Source organism: Propithecus coquereli, unplaced genomic scaffold, assembly GCF_000956105.1.
Source record: "Propithecus coquereli isolate 6110/MARCELLA unplaced genomic scaffold, Pcoq_1.0 Scaffold221, whole genome shotgun sequence".
Taxonomy (NCBI): domain Eukaryota; kingdom Metazoa; phylum Chordata; class Mammalia; order Primates; family Indriidae; genus Propithecus; species Propithecus coquereli.
Window position 1 is genome coordinate 1,756,124 of NW_012147301.1, and position 19,709 is coordinate 1,775,832.

The following is a 19,709-nucleotide window of genomic DNA, read 5'->3' on the forward strand; positions in this document are numbered from 1 at the left end:
TTGCCAAAAATCTAGAATCATGAGCCTCATCCTAGACCTCTAGACTAGGGAAATGAATTCCCAGATTCTGCACTTTTAACAAAAATATAACTAATTCTTATCAACGCCAAAGTTTGAGAATCACAAATCTCAATGAAACTAGCTAATGGCATAGTTAACACAGAAATAAGTATCTTTCCCCATTAAATTCAGGAAAAATATAAGAGTATTTGCTCTTAGCCCAGTTAATTATCTCACTCTAAAAATAAAAAATACAAATATTTGTATTCTGTGATTATGGATTAGAAGGATCTTTTTTGTTCTCAAAGATTAGGAAACATGTTGGAAGACAAACCTGATTTACTGCGAATGAGGTTGTTGATTTTCTTTTTCTTTTGGCTGTTTTATGCAATTCATAAAGTTTATATGAAAGTCCACATACATTTCAATTGTTTTGAAAAATATTATGAACATATATTGCCTAGAAAGAGGAGATAGTATGTAGTCAAAGAAAAAAAGAGCAAAGCTATATTCGAAGGATACTAGATAAATTACCTTCATTGGAAGAAAGATGAAAGATGAAGTTTAGGAAAGATGAGAATGAAGATCTCTAGTTTAGTTTTGATAGTTTAAGATAAGATGAGCTGGAATAGGTTCTTAACTGTGGAATAATGTAACAAAAAAACCCAGAAAATTTCTTCTATTTTATTTAAGTGAACTGGAGTTGGGGGCAAGGAAGTTGAACTGGTTCATTGTGTTATAGACCATTTTCATATGTAATTCTGAATTTGTGACTGTTTATCAGGCTCTATCTGGGAGGCTTTTGCACCTGTACCATTTCAGTAATAGTTAATTTGCAAAACTTTTATGTTCAGAATTTTTGGTTTTAATATATTTTTATAGTATTTCCTTTGATCTCCACCCTTGTCTTTTCTTGTCCTTAGAGTTAGCAAATGCTTAACTGCTTTGACCTAATGGAGTGAGAGAAGAAATAAAAAAGAACCTGAACTGATTGGGCAGAGATTGAAAGGGAGAAAAAACAAATCAGTCTCCATTAGTTGACAAATGGGTAAGAGCTTTCTTGTAATGACTTCTCAATTTAGTTCTCTTGAACCTTTTAGAAATAGAGAGCATATCCTTATTGTTTGCTCTTTTCAAAGAAAACAGATGTAATTTAAAGTGAAGTACTAGATAAGGAGGTATCTGAAATTTTAAGATGTCTATAAACATTTTATCTTTATATCATGTTGAGCAAAGAAGTAAAAAACAGTCACTGGTTAATGATGTAGTATTATTGTTACTTAGTTTGCGTAAAGTTATTTCAGGGTTTAATATTACTGTGATTATTTAGAGAACTGTTGGATCAAAAGCATGTTTTTTTTTTCCCTCAGTTTTCAAAACTGAATTTAAAGAAATTTACCTCCTAATTGTTTAGGAATTTTTAGTCTGATGTACAACACTGAAAATCCAAGTTTTGTGTGTAACTAGAGGAATGTTTTCCTCAAATGTTCTTTCCAAGTATTGATAATTTATGGTGGTTCTTGCCAACACAAGGTATTTTGTTTTAATATATATTTAATATTTTCCGTGAGTATTGCAAATTTCACATGTCAGTGTAAATTTCTTGGTTTAATAGAATTGTTAGGAAATACTAAATATTCATTTTTATATTAAGGATTTTCAAAATTTTCTTTGCCTTGTAATTTTTAACAACGTCTTCCCTCTAGATCCTAAACCACAATCTTACTTTAAAAACAGTTGATTTAAAATTAAAAGTAGAGGTGCATTTTCAGTATTAGAAATTCTTTTTGAATGAATTAAAGAACATTTTGATCTTTCAAGATATCATCTGGAATGTTGCCAGCTATGTTGTTGGCATTATATACTTTGTTAGCTATGCCTTAAAATATTTTGTTACCTTCCCAACTACCCCCTACCCCAAATGAATAAATGGAAAACAACAACAAGATGAGGGAACAAGAGTGATATATAATTTACTTTTCTGTCAATAAATGTAAAAGGATTTTATTATCACTTTAAAATTGATCTTTCAAAATTTTTTTGATAAAGAACAATAATTTGTTCCCTTTTAGTAGTTATTTAGTTTATTCAGTTGTGAATGAGATTAAATTATAAAAATTTGTGAACCAGAAAGATGTAATAAAAAGGAATTTCCACCTCAACTCCCAAAGTTCTAGGATTACAGATGTGAGCCATCACGCCTGGCCCAATCATTTGTGTTTATGTGGTATCGGTTGTAATGTCTTCTTTTTCATTTCCGATTGTGTTTATTTGGATCTTCTCTCTTCTTTTCTTGGTTAGTCTAGCTAGTGGTTTATCAATTTTGTTTATTTTTTCAAAGAACCAACTTTTCATTTGTAGGATATTTTTTTTTGCTGCTATTCTCTATTTCACTTAGTTTTTGCTCTGATCTTTGTTATTTTTTTCCTTCTTCTAACTGTGGGTTTGGTTTGTTCTTGTTTTTCTAGTTCCTTGAGGTGTAATGTTAGGTTAACTTGTGGTCTTTCTACTTTTTTCATGTAGGCATTTAATGCTATAAAAATTCCCTCTTAGTACTGCTTTTGCTGTATCCCACAGGTTTTAGTATGTTGTGTTTTCATTTTCATTCCTTTCTGAAAATTTTTGAATTTTCTTCTTTATTTCTTCATTGACCCAGTGATTGTTTGGGAGCAAGTTGTTTAATTTCCATGTGTTTGTATAGTTTCTGAAGTTCCTCTTCGTATTGTTTTCTAGCTTTATTCCACCGAGGTCTGTGAATATACTTGATATGATTTGATTTTTAAAAATTTGTTGAGACTTGTTTTGTGGTCTAAAATTTGATCTATGTTGGAGAATGTTCATGTGCTGATGAAAAGAATGTATATTCTGTAGTTGTTGGGTGGAATATTCTGTATATGTCTGTTAAGTCCATTTATTCTAAAGTTCAATTTAAGTCCAATGTTTCTTTGTTGATTTTCTGCCTTGATGATTAAAGTCCCCCACTATTATTTTTTTTACTGTTTATCTCTTTCTTTAGGTCTAGTAATATTTGTTTTGTGAATCTGGGTGCACTGATGTTGAGTGCATATGTATTTATGGGTATGGTGAGTTTCTTGTGAGCAGCATATAGTTGCATCATGTTTTTTATCCATTCTGCCAATCTTTGTCTTTTAAGTGGGCCATTTAATCATTTATGTTCAAGGTTAATATTGATATGTAAGGCTTTATTCTTGTCATTTTGTTTGTCGATTTCTTTTTCTTTCTTTTTTTTTTTTTTTTTATTTGAGACAGAGTCTCTCTCTGTCGCCTCAGGTAGAGTGTAGTGGCATCATCATAGCTCACAGCAACCTCAAACTCCTGGGCTCAAGAGATCCTCCTGCGTCCGCCTCCTCAGTAGCTGGGACTACAGGTGTGCCCCATGACAGCTGGCTAATTTTTCTATTTTTAGTAAGACAGGGTCTATTGCTTGCTCAGGCTGGTCTCTAACTCCTGAGCTCAAGCAGTCCTCCTGCCTTGGCCTCCCAGAGTGCTAGGATTATAGGAGTGAGCCCCCACCCATGCCCAGCCTTGTTAGTTGATTTCTAATTGTTTATTATAATTTTCTTGTTTCTTTCTTTTTCTCTTTGTGGTTTGTTGAACCTCTATCATGTTGTTATTTAATTCCTTTCTCTTCCTCCATTGTGTGCTTGTTTTATAAGACCTATGAGTTTTATATCTTTGTGTGTTTTTGTGGTGGTGAATATTGTCCTTTAGTTTCCACATTTAAGGCTCTTTTAAGTATTTCCTATAGGACTGGTCTAGTGGTGATGAATTCTTTCAGCACTTGCTTGTCAGGGAAAGACTTTATTTCTCCTTCATTTACGAAGCTTAGTATGACAGGATATAAAATTCTTGGCTGGCAGTTTTTTTTCTTTCAGCACTTTTGAAAATGCCTTGCATTCTCTTTTGGCCTGCTGAGAGGTCCTCTGTTAGTCTGATGGGGTATCCTTTATAGGTGACTAGATGCTTTTCTCTTGCTAATTTAAAAGTTCTCTCTTTCACTTCAACTTTAGTCATTCTAATTATAATATGCCATGGTGAAGTCCTTTTTCCAATGTATTAGGGATCATTGGACCTCTTGTATCTGAATGTCTAACTCTCTTGGTAGTCCTGGAAAGTTTTCATTGATTATTTCCTTAAATAGGTTTTCTAAACTTTTTGATCTCTCTTGCCCCTTGGGAATACTGATAATTTATAAGTAGTCGCCAGACATCTTGAAGGCTTTGCTCGTTCTTTTCTCCTTATTTGTTTAATCTTTTCTCCTTATATTTGTCTGACTGGATTATTTCAAAAGACTTATCTTCAAGTTCTGAGATTCTTTCTTCTGCTTGGTCTAATCTATTCTTAAAGCTTCTGAGTGTTTTTTGCATTTCCTTCAATGAATTTTTCAGATCCAGAATTTGTTCGAATTTTTTTTTTATGATATCAATCTCCTGGTGAATTTCTCATTTATATTCTGAATTGATTTTCTGATTTCTTTGTATTGGTTTTCAGGTTTCTTTTCCATCTCATTGAGCTTCTTTAGAATCAATATTTGGAATTCCTTATTTGGCATTAGTGAGGAATTCTTTTTGATTGAATTCTGTTGCTGGACAATTGTTATGATCCTTAGGCGGTGTCGTATTTCCTTGCTTTTTCATGTTTCCTGCTTCCTTCCGTTGATATCTGTGCATCTGATGTAGCAATCACTTGTTCCAATTTTTTGAAATTGCTTTTGAAGGTGAGAATTTGTTGCTGAAGGCATATATATGTTGTTGGTTGAGTAGGACACTTTGATTTTGCGTGCCTGCAGTAGTGTGATGTTCATATGATTTCTAAGGGAGCACACAGGGTCAGTGGTATCTGTGATTTCCTTGGTGGTTTAGGGAATAGTTGTTAGTTGAGGCTGTGGTGAAGTTTTGTTGGGGACTTCATTGGCAGCCGAACCTGTCTTTGGGCCCCAGTGGTGGAAGCAGTGGGCTGAGTATACTAATTTTAGGCCCCAGAGCAGCTTATGTTGTCAGCAGTGTTAGTGTGTTGGGGGACTAATTCTTGGGCCTTCAAGTGGCTTGCTCACAAGCTTGTAGTTGGAGCAGAGGGCTGGTTGTATAGATGGGTTCTCAGGCCCCTGAGCAGGTGGTATGATGTGGGAGGTGGCACTACTGGTGGTGTCACCCATCATGACCCACGTGGTCCATGTTGGTGTTACTGTGGCTGCAATGGATTGGGCAGGCTAGTCCCCAGTCCCACAGTTGCCTATAAAAGGGTAGTGGATATTTGTCTTAAGTGTGTTTAGGAGAGCTTGATCTCCCCTGGCCCTTCCTGGCCAGGTGGTGGCTGCAGTCATGTCACCTTGAATGCAGCCCGAGATTGGGGTGTAGCCCAGAGTTAAACTCTCAAAATGGCACTGGGTGTGGGCCTGCAATCAAATAGGGCAGGACTCCTTTCAGGCAAGTGGTATGGGCAAGAGACTGTGGGCAGTACAGTCTCAGCTTCACAGGAGCCTGTAATAGGGCAGTGGGAATTGTCCTCGGTGTGTGTAGAAGAGTTTGGGTCTCCCTGTCCCTGACCTGTGTGGCTTGGGGGGTTTCTTTCCTAGTGAAGGTTGTAAAAGCTTGTCTTAGTGAATGGAACCCTGAGGGCTTCTCTCTTACTGTTTCCCGCATCCAGGAGCTTCTCCTGACTGTTAGCCAGTCCTCAGCTGGGAAAGTTGCTCTGAACCTTCTCCTTTTCTGTAGTGTCCTGTTCTAGGAAATCTGTTTGAAATGTGAGACTATGCTAACTATTCTGGTTCCCCCCCATGGAGGATGCACATAGTACCTCTGTCTAGTTGGCTGTCTTGATCCTGTCTCTAACAGTGGTGTATAAGTAATGACAGTACTGTGGAGTGTATTCTTTTAGGTTAAAGAAAAAAAAAATTAAGTGATACTAGAAAACTGAAGGAGATTTTGTTATTGAAGTGTTTGCAAATACACAATAGATTCTTTGTGTATTTTTTCTTTGAATTTGTCATAAGGATGTGTTACTGTTATAATCATTTACCTTTGTTCATTATTTGAAATTCTTATGTTTGTTGTATATGTTGACACTCAATTCTGGTAGATTTTTTTCCTTGGGTATTTTGTAATTTTGGAATAGGAGCTTATCTTCAGCTGGGCTTTATTTGTGGGAACACCTAGGTTGAGGGTGTACCCACTAGAACTGCTTTACATTTGCTTCGCAAGGAGGTATCACTAGCCTGAGAACACTTTTATTATTAATTTCTCAGTTTGCAGCTTCCTGGAACCATGTAGATGGCTCAAGTTCAAATTCCAAATCCCAAAGTGAATAGGCCTATTGTTATGAATTCTCAGAGGAGACTTTCCCCTCAACAAAACCGGGGTTTAGATTGAGGCAAACAACTTTATTATCTCCCAGTGCCAGTAGATGGGTTTTTAAAATCTACTCTTTGGGAGTATAGTCCTTTGAAGCTCTTGGCTTTATACAAGTGTCTCAGTTCCAATTCCCTATCTTATGTGGTCCCAATGTCTTGTCTCCTGTCCCTATATTGCCTTTAAAAACACAAGCCCCTGAATTATTGAGATCAGCAAATTTCCTCACCCAGTGTTAATTTCTAGACTGTATTCTGGCTTTTGGTTTCTTCAATGTTTTGGGGCCTTGAGAGTTTCCCTTACATTCTTACAAGTTAATCTATGCATTTAAAAGGATCTTTTATATTACTTAGGTAATCTACAGATTACATAGGTAATCTAGGTTTCTATCTTGCCAAAATCGGAGATTCATGCATTACTTTTATAATTAAAAATGCAAAAGATACGCTCACCATTTAAAAAAGGCATGCTTTTTACATATAAAAGTAAAATGTGTACTACTAGTATGTTTATCAGGGGGATAGTGATCTTTTTGTAGTTTTTCTTACTTGCAGATAAACCAGTTATATTTATTTGGTTTATTATTGGAGAATACTAGTCTTTTACTTTCCTTTTAGATGTAACTTTCTATAATGGAAGATGATTGAAGACAAGGGACCTCGTGTTGCTGACTACTTTGTTGTAGCAGGATTAACTGATGTTTCAAAGCCTCTTGAAGAAGAAATTCACTTCAATGATGCCTGTCATAAAGTAGCTAAACCAAAAGAACCCATCACAGATGTTTCAGTTATTATTAAATCTCTTGGGGAGGAAGTGCCACGGGATTATATTTGTATCGATGTTACCCCAACTGGATTGTCAGCTGATCTCAATAATGGAAGTCTCGTGGGGCCGCAGATTTACCTTTGCTATAGAAGAGGGAGAGATAAGCCTCCACTTACAGATCTGGGGTAAGTATTTCTTTTTAAATGACTTACTGTTATTGATCCAAATAATATGTCTTATAGATTTTGAAATTAACCATTTGATTTGTTCATTAGTAGAGGTATAGCAGCTTTAGAAAAATAGATAAGTTTATATCCAACTTGTCAATGTCAATCCTATATTCTCCTCCTGTTTCTTTTTGTCTCTCTTTGTCCTACAGGTTCCCAGCACTTTCGTCTTGCCTGGGTTTCTTTCTGTCAGAGGGAGGGAAGAGAACTTGAAAAACATTTATAGAAAAGTACCAGAAAATTAATGGGTTACCCTGATCAGAAAATTTTTAATTATTTTTAAAGCATAAAAAAAAGATAGCTTTTAAGTATGTTATAATGATTATTACAGATGGATCCTTAACTCTGTGTATTAAACAAGGATCTTGTGGTAAATTAGAGCTTTACTTAGGCTACTACATTGAACTTAGGGCTCTTATATATGTGTAACAGCTTTATCAAGATATAATTCACATACTCTACAATCTACCCATTTAAAGTGTATAATTCAATGGCTTTTAGTATATTCAGGCAACCAGCACCATAATAAATTTTAGGACATTTTTATCATACCGAAAAGAAACCCTGTAACATTAGTAGTTACTACCCAATTCTCCCAGTGCCCCTACCAATCACCAGTCTTTCTTTATGGATTTTCCTATTCTGGACATTTCATATAAGTGGAATCATGCTACGTATGGTCTTTTGTGACTGACTTCCTTCACTAAGCATAATGTTTTCAAGATTCATCCACGTTACAGTATGTGTCAGCACTTTATTCCTTTTTATGGCTAAATAATTTTCCATCATATGGATATACCACAATTTATCCGTTTATCTATTGATGGATTTTTTCACTTTTTGGCTACTATGGATAGTGCTGCCGTGAATATTCATGTACAAGTTTTTATGTGGACGTATGTTTTCATTTTTCTTGTGTATAAGCCTAGGAGTGGAATGGTTGGGTCATGTGGTAATTCTCTGTTTAACCTTTTGAGGAAATGCCAGACTGTTTTCCAAAGCAGCTGCACCATATTGCATTCCCACCAGTGGTGAATAAGGGTTCCAATTTCTCCACATCCTAGTCTGCATTTCATATTGTCATTTTGATTATAGCTGTCCTAGAGGGTGTGAAATGATACCGCACTGTGGTCTTGGTTTGCATTCCCCTGATGGCTGATGATGTTGAGCATCTTTTCATGTGTTTTTTGGCAAATTTGCATATCAGTGGAGGAATGTCTATTCAGATTCTTTACCTATTTTTAAATTGGGTTTTCTTTTTATTGTTGAGCTACAAGAGTTCTTATGTATTCTAGATATAGTCCCTCATCAGTTATATGATTTGAAAATATTTTCTTCCATTCTGTGGGTTGTCTTTTCACTTTCTTTGTGGAGTCCTTTGAAGCCAAAATATTTAGGTTTTATAGCTGAGTAGTGCTAGCAAGTAACCGCCTAAGATAATGCAGCTACTAACATGCGGTAGGAATTTGAATTCAGATGTGTCTAATTTCTCTGTGCTTAGGTGCCCTTTTTTTTTTTTAAAGTTTAAAAAAAAACCCAGCAAAACAAATCAAAAGGAGGAAGAGTAATAAGCATGCAGGCTAACATTAGGATTAACACAGTTGCTATGATTAAGCATCAAATTTAGCTTTAAATTTTCAAAATAAAATGTTGAGGGAAATTTTTTTAAAAATTTGCTGATAGCCAGGACAAAGAGGGAAAAAAAAGAAATTAAAACTTGTAATAGAAATAATTTGACCAGTTCTTGGCACTAAATTTTATTTGTATAATGGAATTTTATGTAAGGGAATATTTTTTTTTTAAAAGTTTGAGGGGTTTTTTTTTTTTGAGACAGAGTCTCACTGTGTTGCCCGGGCTAGAGTGCCGTGGCGTCATCCTAGCTCACAGCAACCTTAAACTCCTGGGCTCAAGCAATCCTTCTGCCTCAGCCTCCCAAGTAGCTGGGACTACAGGCATGTGCCACCATGATGCCTGGCTAATTTTTTTGATATATTTTTAGTTGTCTGACTAATTTCTTTCTATTTTTAGTAGAGACGGGGATCTCGCTCTTGCTCAGGCTGATTTCGAACTCCTGAGCTCAAACAATCCACCTGCCTCGACCTCCCAGAGGGCTAGGATTACAGGTGTGAGCCACCGGACCCGACCTTGAGGGGTTTTTTTTGTTTTGTTTTTGGGACAGAGTTCCACTCTGTTGCCCTGAGTAGAGTACCAGGCATAATCATAGCTTACAGCAATCTCAAACTCCTGGGCTCAAGTGATCCTCCTGCTTCAGCCTCCCAAGTAGCTGGGACTACAGGCACACGCCAAGACGCCCAGCTAATTTTTGTATTTTTAGTAGAGACGGGTTCTCGCTCTTGCTCAGGCTGGTCTCTAACTCCTGAACTCAAGCAATCCTCCTGCCTTGGCCTCCCAGAGTGCTAGGATTACAAGGGTGAGTCACCGCGCCTGGCCTATATCAGGGAATATTGATTGATAATGAAGACACTACCTGTTACAACAATTTTTATAGAAAATGCAGAAACACATTTAATATAGTAGAGCTTTAAAGTTTACTTTTGACTAATGCTGAGGACTTAGTATTAAAGTACAAATCAGTGAATTCTATGAGGGAATAAACTGGTATTATTTAAGCATGACGTCTTCTTGGTATTCCCAAGTGCTTTAAGTATAGTATTTAGAAAACTTAATGAATGGATGCCAGGCCTGCCCTTTATTAAAAGCCTATGACTTTACCATAATGAAGACAAAAAAGAAGGAAAAAAAACCTAGTGTCTCATCCAGACTTTTGATTAAAGATAGATTAGAGGTTATAGTGTCTTAGCCTAAAACTATGTATTAAAGCTAAAGGAAGTATTGGTGATAAAAGTGTGCTAGCAGGTTCTATATTGTCTGAGCAAGTAACCTTTTGTAAAATTTTAACTTTGGCCAGAATGCAGTTGCTTTTTCTAAAGAAGATGCTTAGTTTTAGAGATAAAAACAAATTAATTAATAATTCTATTAAATGGAATGCTAAAACAAGTGCCTTTGCATTTAATTGTTGCCATTTTCTGGTCTATGTTATCACAAAGATTTATCTGAATTTTCCATTACATTATTTTTTTGGTAGGGAAAAGAGTTATCCTTTAATTTTATATAAGACTTTGCAATTCAAACTTGCAATAAAATTGGAATGTTTTTACCCTGCTGCTACATTTAAGGATCAATTCATAATGCCTGAGAATATTACCTTTCATATTTGATGATACTTTGTGTATTTGAGTATATATTTTTATAATTTTTATTTTTTAGGGTTTTATATGACTGGAAAGAAAGATTGAAACAGGGTTGTGAAATTATTCAGAGTACTCCCTATGGGCGCCCTGCAAATATTAGTGGCAGTACCTCATCACAAAGAATTTATATCACTTACCGCAGAGCCTCTGAAAACATGACTCAGAATACGTTGGCTGTCACAGACATATGCATCATTATACCCAGTAAAGGAGAAACTCCACCACACACATTCTGCAAAGTTGACAAGAATCTCAATAACAGTATGGTAAGTCTGTGGTCCTCAATCCCTGGGCTGTAGACCTGTATTGGTCTGTGGCCTGTTAGGGTGTGTGGCCTGTTAGGAATCGGGCTGCACAGCAGTGGTGAGTGGTGGGCAAGCCAGCAAAACTTCATCTGTATTTACAGCCGCTCCCATCACTGGCATCACTGCCTGAGCTCTGCCTCCTGTCAGATCAGCAGCAGCATTAGATTCTCATAGGAGCGCAAGCCCTGCTATAAACTGCATGTGAGGTTGTGCGCTCCTTTTGGGACTCTAATGCCTGCTGATCTAAGATGGAACTGAGGTGGTGATGCTAGTGCTGGGGAGCAGCTGCATACATATATTATCATTAGCAGAGAGGTTTGACTGCACAATAAATGTAATGAGCTTGAATCATCCCCAAACCATGCCCCCCGACCCCCCGTGGAAAAATTGTCTTCCATGAAACCAGTTCCTGGTGCCAAAAAGGTTGGGAACCTCTGTAGTAAGTGACTCTTTTGAACTGATAAAATTAACCACTGATGAAAAGAGCATAATTTTAAATAAATCTTTTTTATTTAACAAAATGACATAGTTACAGAATGGAAAAATATGTTTCTAAAGATGCTAGATACTTTATTTTTTGGAAAGTACTTTAGTTGTAGTTTCAAAAGAAGCTGTAAAAAAAACTTTATTTCTTTTTTTAACTAAAAAAATAACTTTCCCCGCCTTGCTACAAAAGCAATGCACTAACCATGGTTTTCCCTCCACTTGTGTACTAGATCCCACACCGTACACTATCTGAAGACATGACTTTAGCAAACCTCCTACTTTTTGTGAATCATCAGTTTTCCCTTTTCTATTGGATTATTTCCTCCAGCATGCAAAGTATGTTGCAAGATCACCTAGCTTTATAAAACTTCTTGACCTCATATTTCCCTCCTTCCATTGCCACATTTCGTTGTTCTTTACAATAAAAATTCTCGAAAGAGTTGAATGTGTTCTGTCCCATTCTTCACTTTGTTCTTTCCAGTCAGCTTTTTGTCTCATCATTTCCCCAAGATTTCTTTTGTTGTTAAATCCACCAATTCATCTTAATTTTTTATCAGATTTTGACATAGATGATTACTTCTTCCTTCTTGAAACAGTGCCAAGTAGAAAGAATGTATCATTCTCTTCTTAGATACTCTTTTGCTTTTCCTCCTGCCCACCAGTCATTCCCTTTCTGCCTTTGCTGATTTCTTTTCATCTCCCACACAATGGAGTGCCTCAGAGTTTAGTCCTCAGACCATTTATCTTCACTACATAAACTTGCTCCTTTGGTGATCTAATATTTAAATACAGGCCATGTGTAAATGACTTCTAAATTTATTTGTCTTGCGTAGACCATTCTAATTTATCATCTCTTCTTGGATATCTTATCTTAGAGAGCATCTCAAATTTAACATGTCCAAAACTGAACTCCTGATGTGCCTCTCCAAACCAGCTTATTCCCATAGTCTTCCTTGTCTAGTAAATGGGAATTCTTCTGGTTACCCAGACTTAAAAATCTTAGAGTAATCTTAATTTTTCTCTCCTTTCTCTTCTACTTCTCATTTAGTTCTTCTGTAAGTTCCATTGACTCTAATTTCAAAACCTATCTTGAACTTGACCACTTCTCAACCCGTCTGTTGTTACAACCCTGCTTCAAGCCATAATTATCTCTTAATGGGATTATTTACAATAGTTTCCTAATTCAGGGGTAAAGCAAACTTTTTCTTTAAGGAGCTAGATGAAAAATTAGGTTTTGCAGGCCATATACAGTCTCTGTTTCATATTCATCTATTTTTTTAAAAAAAACATTTAAAAATATAAAAACCATTCTTAATTTCAGTATACAAAAATAGGCTTCTGGCCAATTGCAGGCCATAGTTTGCCATCAAACTGATCAGTGCTTCCGTGTCTACTTGCATTCACATAAGCAAAAGTGATCCTTTCAAAACATAAATCAAATCATATCACTCCTCTGCTTAAAACCGTTAGTGGCTTCCCATCTCACTCTTAGTAAAAGCCAGAGTCCTTCTAGTAGTCTTAAGGCCATGTGTAGTCTAGAATTGCCTTCTTTGTTTTTGTTCTTTTATTGCTGTTTTAAATTTTAAAAAGGAATGTGTACTCAAAAAAAAAATTGAAACGGGGTACAAATCGTAGACCTATGGAGTAGAAAGTGAACATTCTTGTTCCTACTTCCATCTTTTGGTAGTACTTACAGTGAACAATTTGACTTGTGTCCTTCCAGACCTTTTTGTGTTCACATATGTGGAGTATATATAATAAATTTTTTTTTTATTTTTTTGAGACAGAGTCTTACTCTTGCCCGGGCTAGAGTGCTGTGGTGTCAGCCTAGCTCACAGCAACCTCAAACTCCTGGGCTCAAGCGATCCTTCTGCCTCAGCCTCCCGAGTAGCTGGGACTACAGGCATGCGCCACCATGCCTGGCTAATATTTTTCTATTTTTAGTTGTTTGGCTAATTTCTTTCTATTTATAGTAGAGATGAGGGTCTCACTCTTGCTCAGGCTGGTCTCGAACTCCTGAGCTCAAGCAATCCTCCCGCCTCGGCCTCCCAGAGTGCTAGGACTACAGACGTGAGCCACTGTGCCCAACCAGCAGTTGGGTTTTAATCACAAATTTTTAAATTTAATTTCTTAATGATGCTAGTGCAGATACATATATTGTCCTTTTATAGTTATGTAAATTAACACTTCGCTAAGATTAAAGATTTTATAAACATTTCATCATTTATTAAGTTTTCATGGGAAGTCAACTTTAAAATTATTATTTATCTTCTCTTAGTCTAGCAACATTTGATACTGAAGGTCTAGATAAAGCGAAAGGAGGAAGAATTATGGATATGTGGCTGGATACAATGCAAATTTTAGGATCCTAAATATATTTTTAACCCCCTTAGTAAGATAACAAATAGATTTGTGTCGTATAGTAGTTAAAATCAGGATAGCCCAGTGGTTCCGAGCAGATTCTGGTTCTAGAATGTCTAGGTATAAATCCTATCTCTGACACTTACTGGCTGTGTGGCCTGGGGCGAGTAACTTAACCTCTCTGTGCCTCAGTTTCATGATTGTAAAATGAGGATGACAATGTCATCCAACTTATAAATTATTGTGATAATTAAGTGAATTTAGGACTGTGACTCAGTATATACAAGCAAACACTATGTAGGTGTTAGCTTGTTATCTATAAGCATCAGTCCCTTTGATGGTTAATGTGAAATCACATTGAGACATTTTATGTAAGAAAAATTTACAATTTTAAAGTCATAGCACTATTTCTTTAAAATGTTTAAATAGACAATTCAAAAAATAGATGTTGACAGTATCTAAATTGTATTCTAAAGAGTTATCTGCAGCTGTGTGACCTCTAATTAGATGACCATTTTTGACAATAGCCATTCATGTTAAAAAGGGCCCTATTCTTTTGTGCCATCCTTGTATGTTATTTTGATTTGGTGATAACGTGTGACAGTTGGACACACTGTTATGGTGACACCACATTATGGTGGAGGAAGAAGATCAAGGTAGCAGATAGTTTTAAAGGCCTTATATGGTAGTGATAGTGATGGAAAAGAAGAGTTTTTGAACTCTCTTATGGTATGGAGTCTAGCTTACCACATCATTTTAGATTTGGTTTAGTATTTTAGCCAGACTACGCAGGCTTCCAGATACTTGAGATTTTCCCATTTTTGAGTTTCCATTTATTTCTTGGATGTGTTGGTTTTGGATTTAAAGAAATTGACATTGTCATTAGGACCATTTCTAGGTCTCATTAATTAATCAAGGTGTTCTAGGTAGACTTACAGCATTGAAACTAAAATCAGAGACATGAGTTTCTATTTTTCCTTACTCTGAAACATGGATACCAGTATTGTCAGAGAGCTTGATTCTGCACTAAAGAGAATAAAGAGGCATTGTAACACAGTGTGAACAGCGTGGACTCCAGCTAAACTGCCTGGGTTTGAGTCCCAGATGTGTATCCTGGACAATTCCTTGATTCTCTGTGCCTCTGTTTTCTTATTCATGAAATGGGGATAAAATAGTTCTTTATTTCACAAGTTTTTATGAAGATTAAATGAGTTAATGTTTGTAAAAAATTTAAGACAGTGTCTGGCACATAGCAAGGGCCATATAAATGTTAGTTATTATTAATTCTTTGGTTAACTCTGCTTAAACAGTCCTTTTTTTATGTGTTCAATGTCTGAGGAAGAGGTTTTTTAATTCTATTTGTGTCTAGTCTTTAAGTTCCTCTTAAATATTTTTTAAGAAACATTACAGGAATTAAAAACCTATTAGGCCAGTCTTGGTGGCTCACCCATATAATCTCAGCACTTTAGGAGGCCGAGGTGGGAGGATCACTTGAGGCCAAGAGTTCGAGACCAGCCGGGGTAACACAGCGAGACCCTGTCTCTACAAAAAATTTTTAAAAAATTAGCCAGATATGGTGGTGCACACCTATAGTTTTAGCTACTCAGGAGGCTGTGGCAGGAGGATCACTTGAGCCCAGGAGTTTGAGGTTGCAAAGAGCTATCCTAACACGGCTGCACTCTAGCCCAGGTTAACAGCGTGAGACCCTGACTCAAAAAAAAAGGAATCAGAAAGTGATTGGGATTAAATTATTGATGTGTTGATGGTGCCCAGGAATATAGTTATATAGCTTTTGTTTTGGAAGATTAGGCAGCTTGAATGAAAGCCATCTACTAGGTTTCTAAACCAGGAGAAACAACAGCAACAATCTAATGGACATGAGGAAATGTGTGTTGAATCTGCAAAGTTTATACATGATTTTTATACAAGGTTTACAGCCTTAGTATCAAAAAAATCTCCCCCACCTCTCCAACCCACATTAAGTTTACAGAGTTTTCAAGAATTATTTCATTTTTAAATCTTGGACCATAATCCTGAAATGATTTGGACTTTAATTTGATATTAGAATAGGATCATAATATTTTAGAGCTGGATGAGAACTTAGAGTGGACATGTGATCTAAAACTGCAAAAATTTTCAGTTAAGGATATTTAGTCCAGGTAGAGTAAGTGACTTGCTTTAATCCATACAGCTAATTCTTGGCAAATTTGGGACTATTTCCTCAGTTGGTTTTTTTGTGTGTGTGTGTGATGGTCTCACTCTGTCACCCAGGCCAGAGTGCAATGGTGCAATCACAGCTCATTGTAGCCTCAAACTCCTGGGCTCAAGTGATCCTCTCATTTTAGCCTCCCGAGTAGCTGGGACTACAGGCATGCACCACCACACCTGGTTAATTTTTCTTGCTTTTTGTAGAGACAGAGCTTCACTGTGTTGCCCAGGCTAGTCTCAAACTCCTGGCCTCAAGTGTTCCTTGCACCTTGGCCTCCCAACGTGCTGGAATTATAGATGTGAGCCATCACTCCTGGCCGAGGGTATCAGGACAATTAGTAAGGCCTTCTCTGGGAGGGAACATTTGAGCAAAGAGCTAAATAAAATGAGAGAATGAGCATAGGAAACAAAGTGTAAAGGCCCTGTCCTTGACTTGTGTTTGATATGTTTGAGGAAAGGTAGGGAGGCCAGTGAGGTTGGAGATGTGATCACAGGCTACAAAAATCAGAGTATGTAGGATTCTGTGAGTTAGAGTAAGGAGTTTGGGTTTTGTTCTTTATCTTACAGGAAGCCATTTGAGAGTGACATGATCTGATTTACATCTTAGTAGGCTCACTGTGGCTATGGAGAATAGACTGTTGAGGAGTAAGACAGGAAGCTGAGGTATTGATTAGGAGGCTACAGCAGTGGTCCAAGTGAAAAACGGGGATTCCTTGGTCAAGAGTAGTGGTGATGGCCAGGCGCGGTGGCTCACGCCTGTAATCCTAGCACTCTGGGAGGCCGAGGCGGGAGGATTGTTTGAGCTCAGGAGTTCGAGCCTGAGCAAGAGCAAGACCCTGTCTCTACTAAAAATAGAAAGAAATTAATCGGACAACTAAAAATATATAGAAAAAATTAGCCAGGCATGGTGGCGCATGCCTGTAGTCCCAGCTACTCGGGAGGCTGAGGCAGAAGGATCGCTTGAGCCCAGGAGTTTGAGGTTGCTGTGAGCTAGGCTGACACCACAGCACTCTAGCCCGGGCAAAAGAGTGAGACTCTGTCTCAAAAAAAAAAAAAAATAGTGGTAATAAGGCGGTACAAAGCAATCAGACTCAAGGTAGATTTCGAAGGTAGAACTGACAAAATCTGCGCATGGATTGGATATGGTGTACTGTAGTCCCCAGAGCTCTGCCGCACCGCCCTTCCCCCCTCCACCCCCGCCACACCCCTGTCTGTGGAAAAATTGTCTTCCACAAAATTGGTCCCTGGTACCAAAAAGGTTGGGAACTGCTGGTGTATGAGACAAAGAAAAGTCAAGAGTGACTCCAAAGTTTTGAGACAGACTTTTGGGACTGAGTAAATGGTGGGGTCATTTCCTGAGCTGGGTAATGTTAAAAATGAAATGGAAAAAATGTTAAATTTTACTTCTGAAAGAAAAGTGGACAGTTACTCCAATAAAATGCTGACAAAATAACCAACTGAAAATAGCTAGCAGAGAGAAATGTTACTATATCTTAGATAATATATACTGAGGAGTGCAAAGAGATTCCATTTTATCAAGTTACTACCTTTTAAAATTAAATGATATCTCTTTTTTTTTAATTTAGTGGGGATCGGCAGTGTACTTATGTTATAAAAAATCAGTCGCAAAGACTAACACTGTATCTTACAAAGCTGGTAAGTATAATGTATAAAGCCAAAGTAATATATAAAGGTTAAAGATAAAAACAAAACCTACCCATTATGTGTTAGTATCAGAATTGAGATTACAATCCATGTCTTTTGATTCTCAATTTTGTTTTTATCCTTATGTTTATTGGATGTTTAGTGGAAGAGTAGTTTTAAAGTAAGATGGGTCTTTCTTTAAGCCTTAGGTTTAAATAAATAACTGATAAGTAGACCTTATTTTCTTTAAATTTTTAAATCAGTAGAAATATGGAAAAATATATTTATTTTCCTTTTAAATTAGTATTTAATATTTATGACAAATTTAGTCAAATCTATAGCTCATATATAATTGTTTCATATTAATGAAAAATATTATAAACTAATTTGTGATTTTATTATGCATATTTGAAATGTTCAGTTTCCAGAGATGGAAAACATCAAACATACTGATCTAATTTGTAAAAGAACAGATTCAGCCTTTTAAAAAATACATTTTTAAAATTAGGATCCTAGACTCAACTTTTTGTTCTACCTTGAATTTTCTAGGACCCACAATTTATCAGTATTTCTATGCTTACTTTATGACTTTACTATTGCCTCATGACCTCAGAGAGTAGTACACAGTTAACGGTAGATCCTCATGGGACCTGCTGGCTGGCTAGCATATAATCAGAGAATTTTAGAACTGCCTTGAACCTTAATTTATCTAGTTTTTCTCACTTTATAGATGAGAAAACCATAGCCCTATAGGTATGTGATTTGTCAAAAATCATAGAGATAGATATTAGTGGCAGAACCAACCATTCTTATTCCCCTAGTTTATCATGTCTAGCGATGGTTTCCACTTGACTTTGAGGAAAAAATGGTCAGGGAACCTATTTTCTGTTCCTACTCCCACAAAATGCAATACAAGGCTCTGTTCCTAGGATGTGTTCAATAGAAGATGCCTGGACCATTTTCCAGACTAGTTTACCTAACAAGAAATCATAGGCCACTGAAACTCTATCCTCATATAATCCAGGATTATTTAGAAGTCAGGCTTCAGTTGATACTATCTGAAGACATTGTAAAAATGTGAATTCTTCTATTCTTATGAGTAATGTTGTATTTGTGCCAGAAGTTACGTATATACTCCTGTGGGTTATGAATTTGAATGTGTAAAAGCCCCCTGAGGAAAAGTTATTGAGAGCTGACGAAGTGGGTATATGCAAATAATCATATTGAAAAATTTTTAAAAATTAGTATGCTTTAAGGTAGTGTGACCACAAACTGAATTTTTAGGAGTGTGTGTGTTTCTATAGGATCATCTTTTTCTTGTTAGTTTTAACCTAACCTTTGTGAATGAAGCTTGATAAATGTTAATAGTTACAATGTTTAACGATTAAGAATCTATATGGGCCGGGCATGGTGGCTCACGCCTGTAATCCTAGCACTCTGGGAGGCGGAGGCGGGCGGATCGTTTGAGCTCAGGAGTTCGAAACCAGCCTGAGCAAGAGCGAGACCCCGTCTCTACTAAAATTAGAAAGAAATTAATCGGACAACTAAAAATATATAGAAAAAAATTAGCCGGGCATGGTGGCGAGTGCCTGTAGTCCCAACTACTTGGGAGGCTGAGGCAGGAGGATCACTCGAGCCCAGGAGTTTGAGGTTGCTGTGAGCTAGGCTGACGCCATGGCACTCACTCTAGCCTGGGCAAAAGAGTGAGACTGTCTCAAAAAAAAAAAAAAAAAAGAACTCTATATGATGCGCACCTCCGGGGGAATGGACACACTTGAAGCTCGGACTTGGTGGGGAGGGAGGGTAAGGGCATCATACGTAACCTAATCATCTGTACTGCCATAACATGCTGAAATAAATAAATAAAAAGAATCTATATGAATCCTACTGAAGCATTCAGTTTATTTGACGAACATATATGCAATGTTTTGACATTTCAACTATGTGACATATTAAAGCATTTTATCATCATCGAAATCATAAGCACCTGAATTAAAGAGTGATGACTTAATATTTATTGTTGTTCTTATAGGTCTAATTTGTAGATATCCTCAAGAAGATTATGAGTCATTC

At 36.7% G+C, this 19,709-nt stretch overlaps 1 protein-coding gene across 1 annotated transcript in view; it reads left to right on the forward strand.

The window, feature by feature from the left end:
- Positions 1–19,709, forward strand: part of DENND4A (DENN/MADD domain containing 4A) — a 175,146-nt gene that overhangs the window by 23,696 nt on the left and 131,741 nt on the right. The window contains exons 3-7 of the mRNA XM_012644820.1: positions 924–1,048; positions 6,986–7,318; positions 10,649–10,898; positions 17,579–17,648; positions 19,669–19,709. Coding sequence (XP_012500274.1) covers positions 7,008–7,318; positions 10,649–10,898; positions 17,579–17,648; positions 19,669–19,709 — 672 coding nt within the window. The 5' untranslated portion in view covers positions 924–1,048; positions 6,986–7,007. The remainder of the gene's footprint in view (positions 1–923; positions 1,049–6,985; positions 7,319–10,648; positions 10,899–17,578; positions 17,649–19,668) is intronic.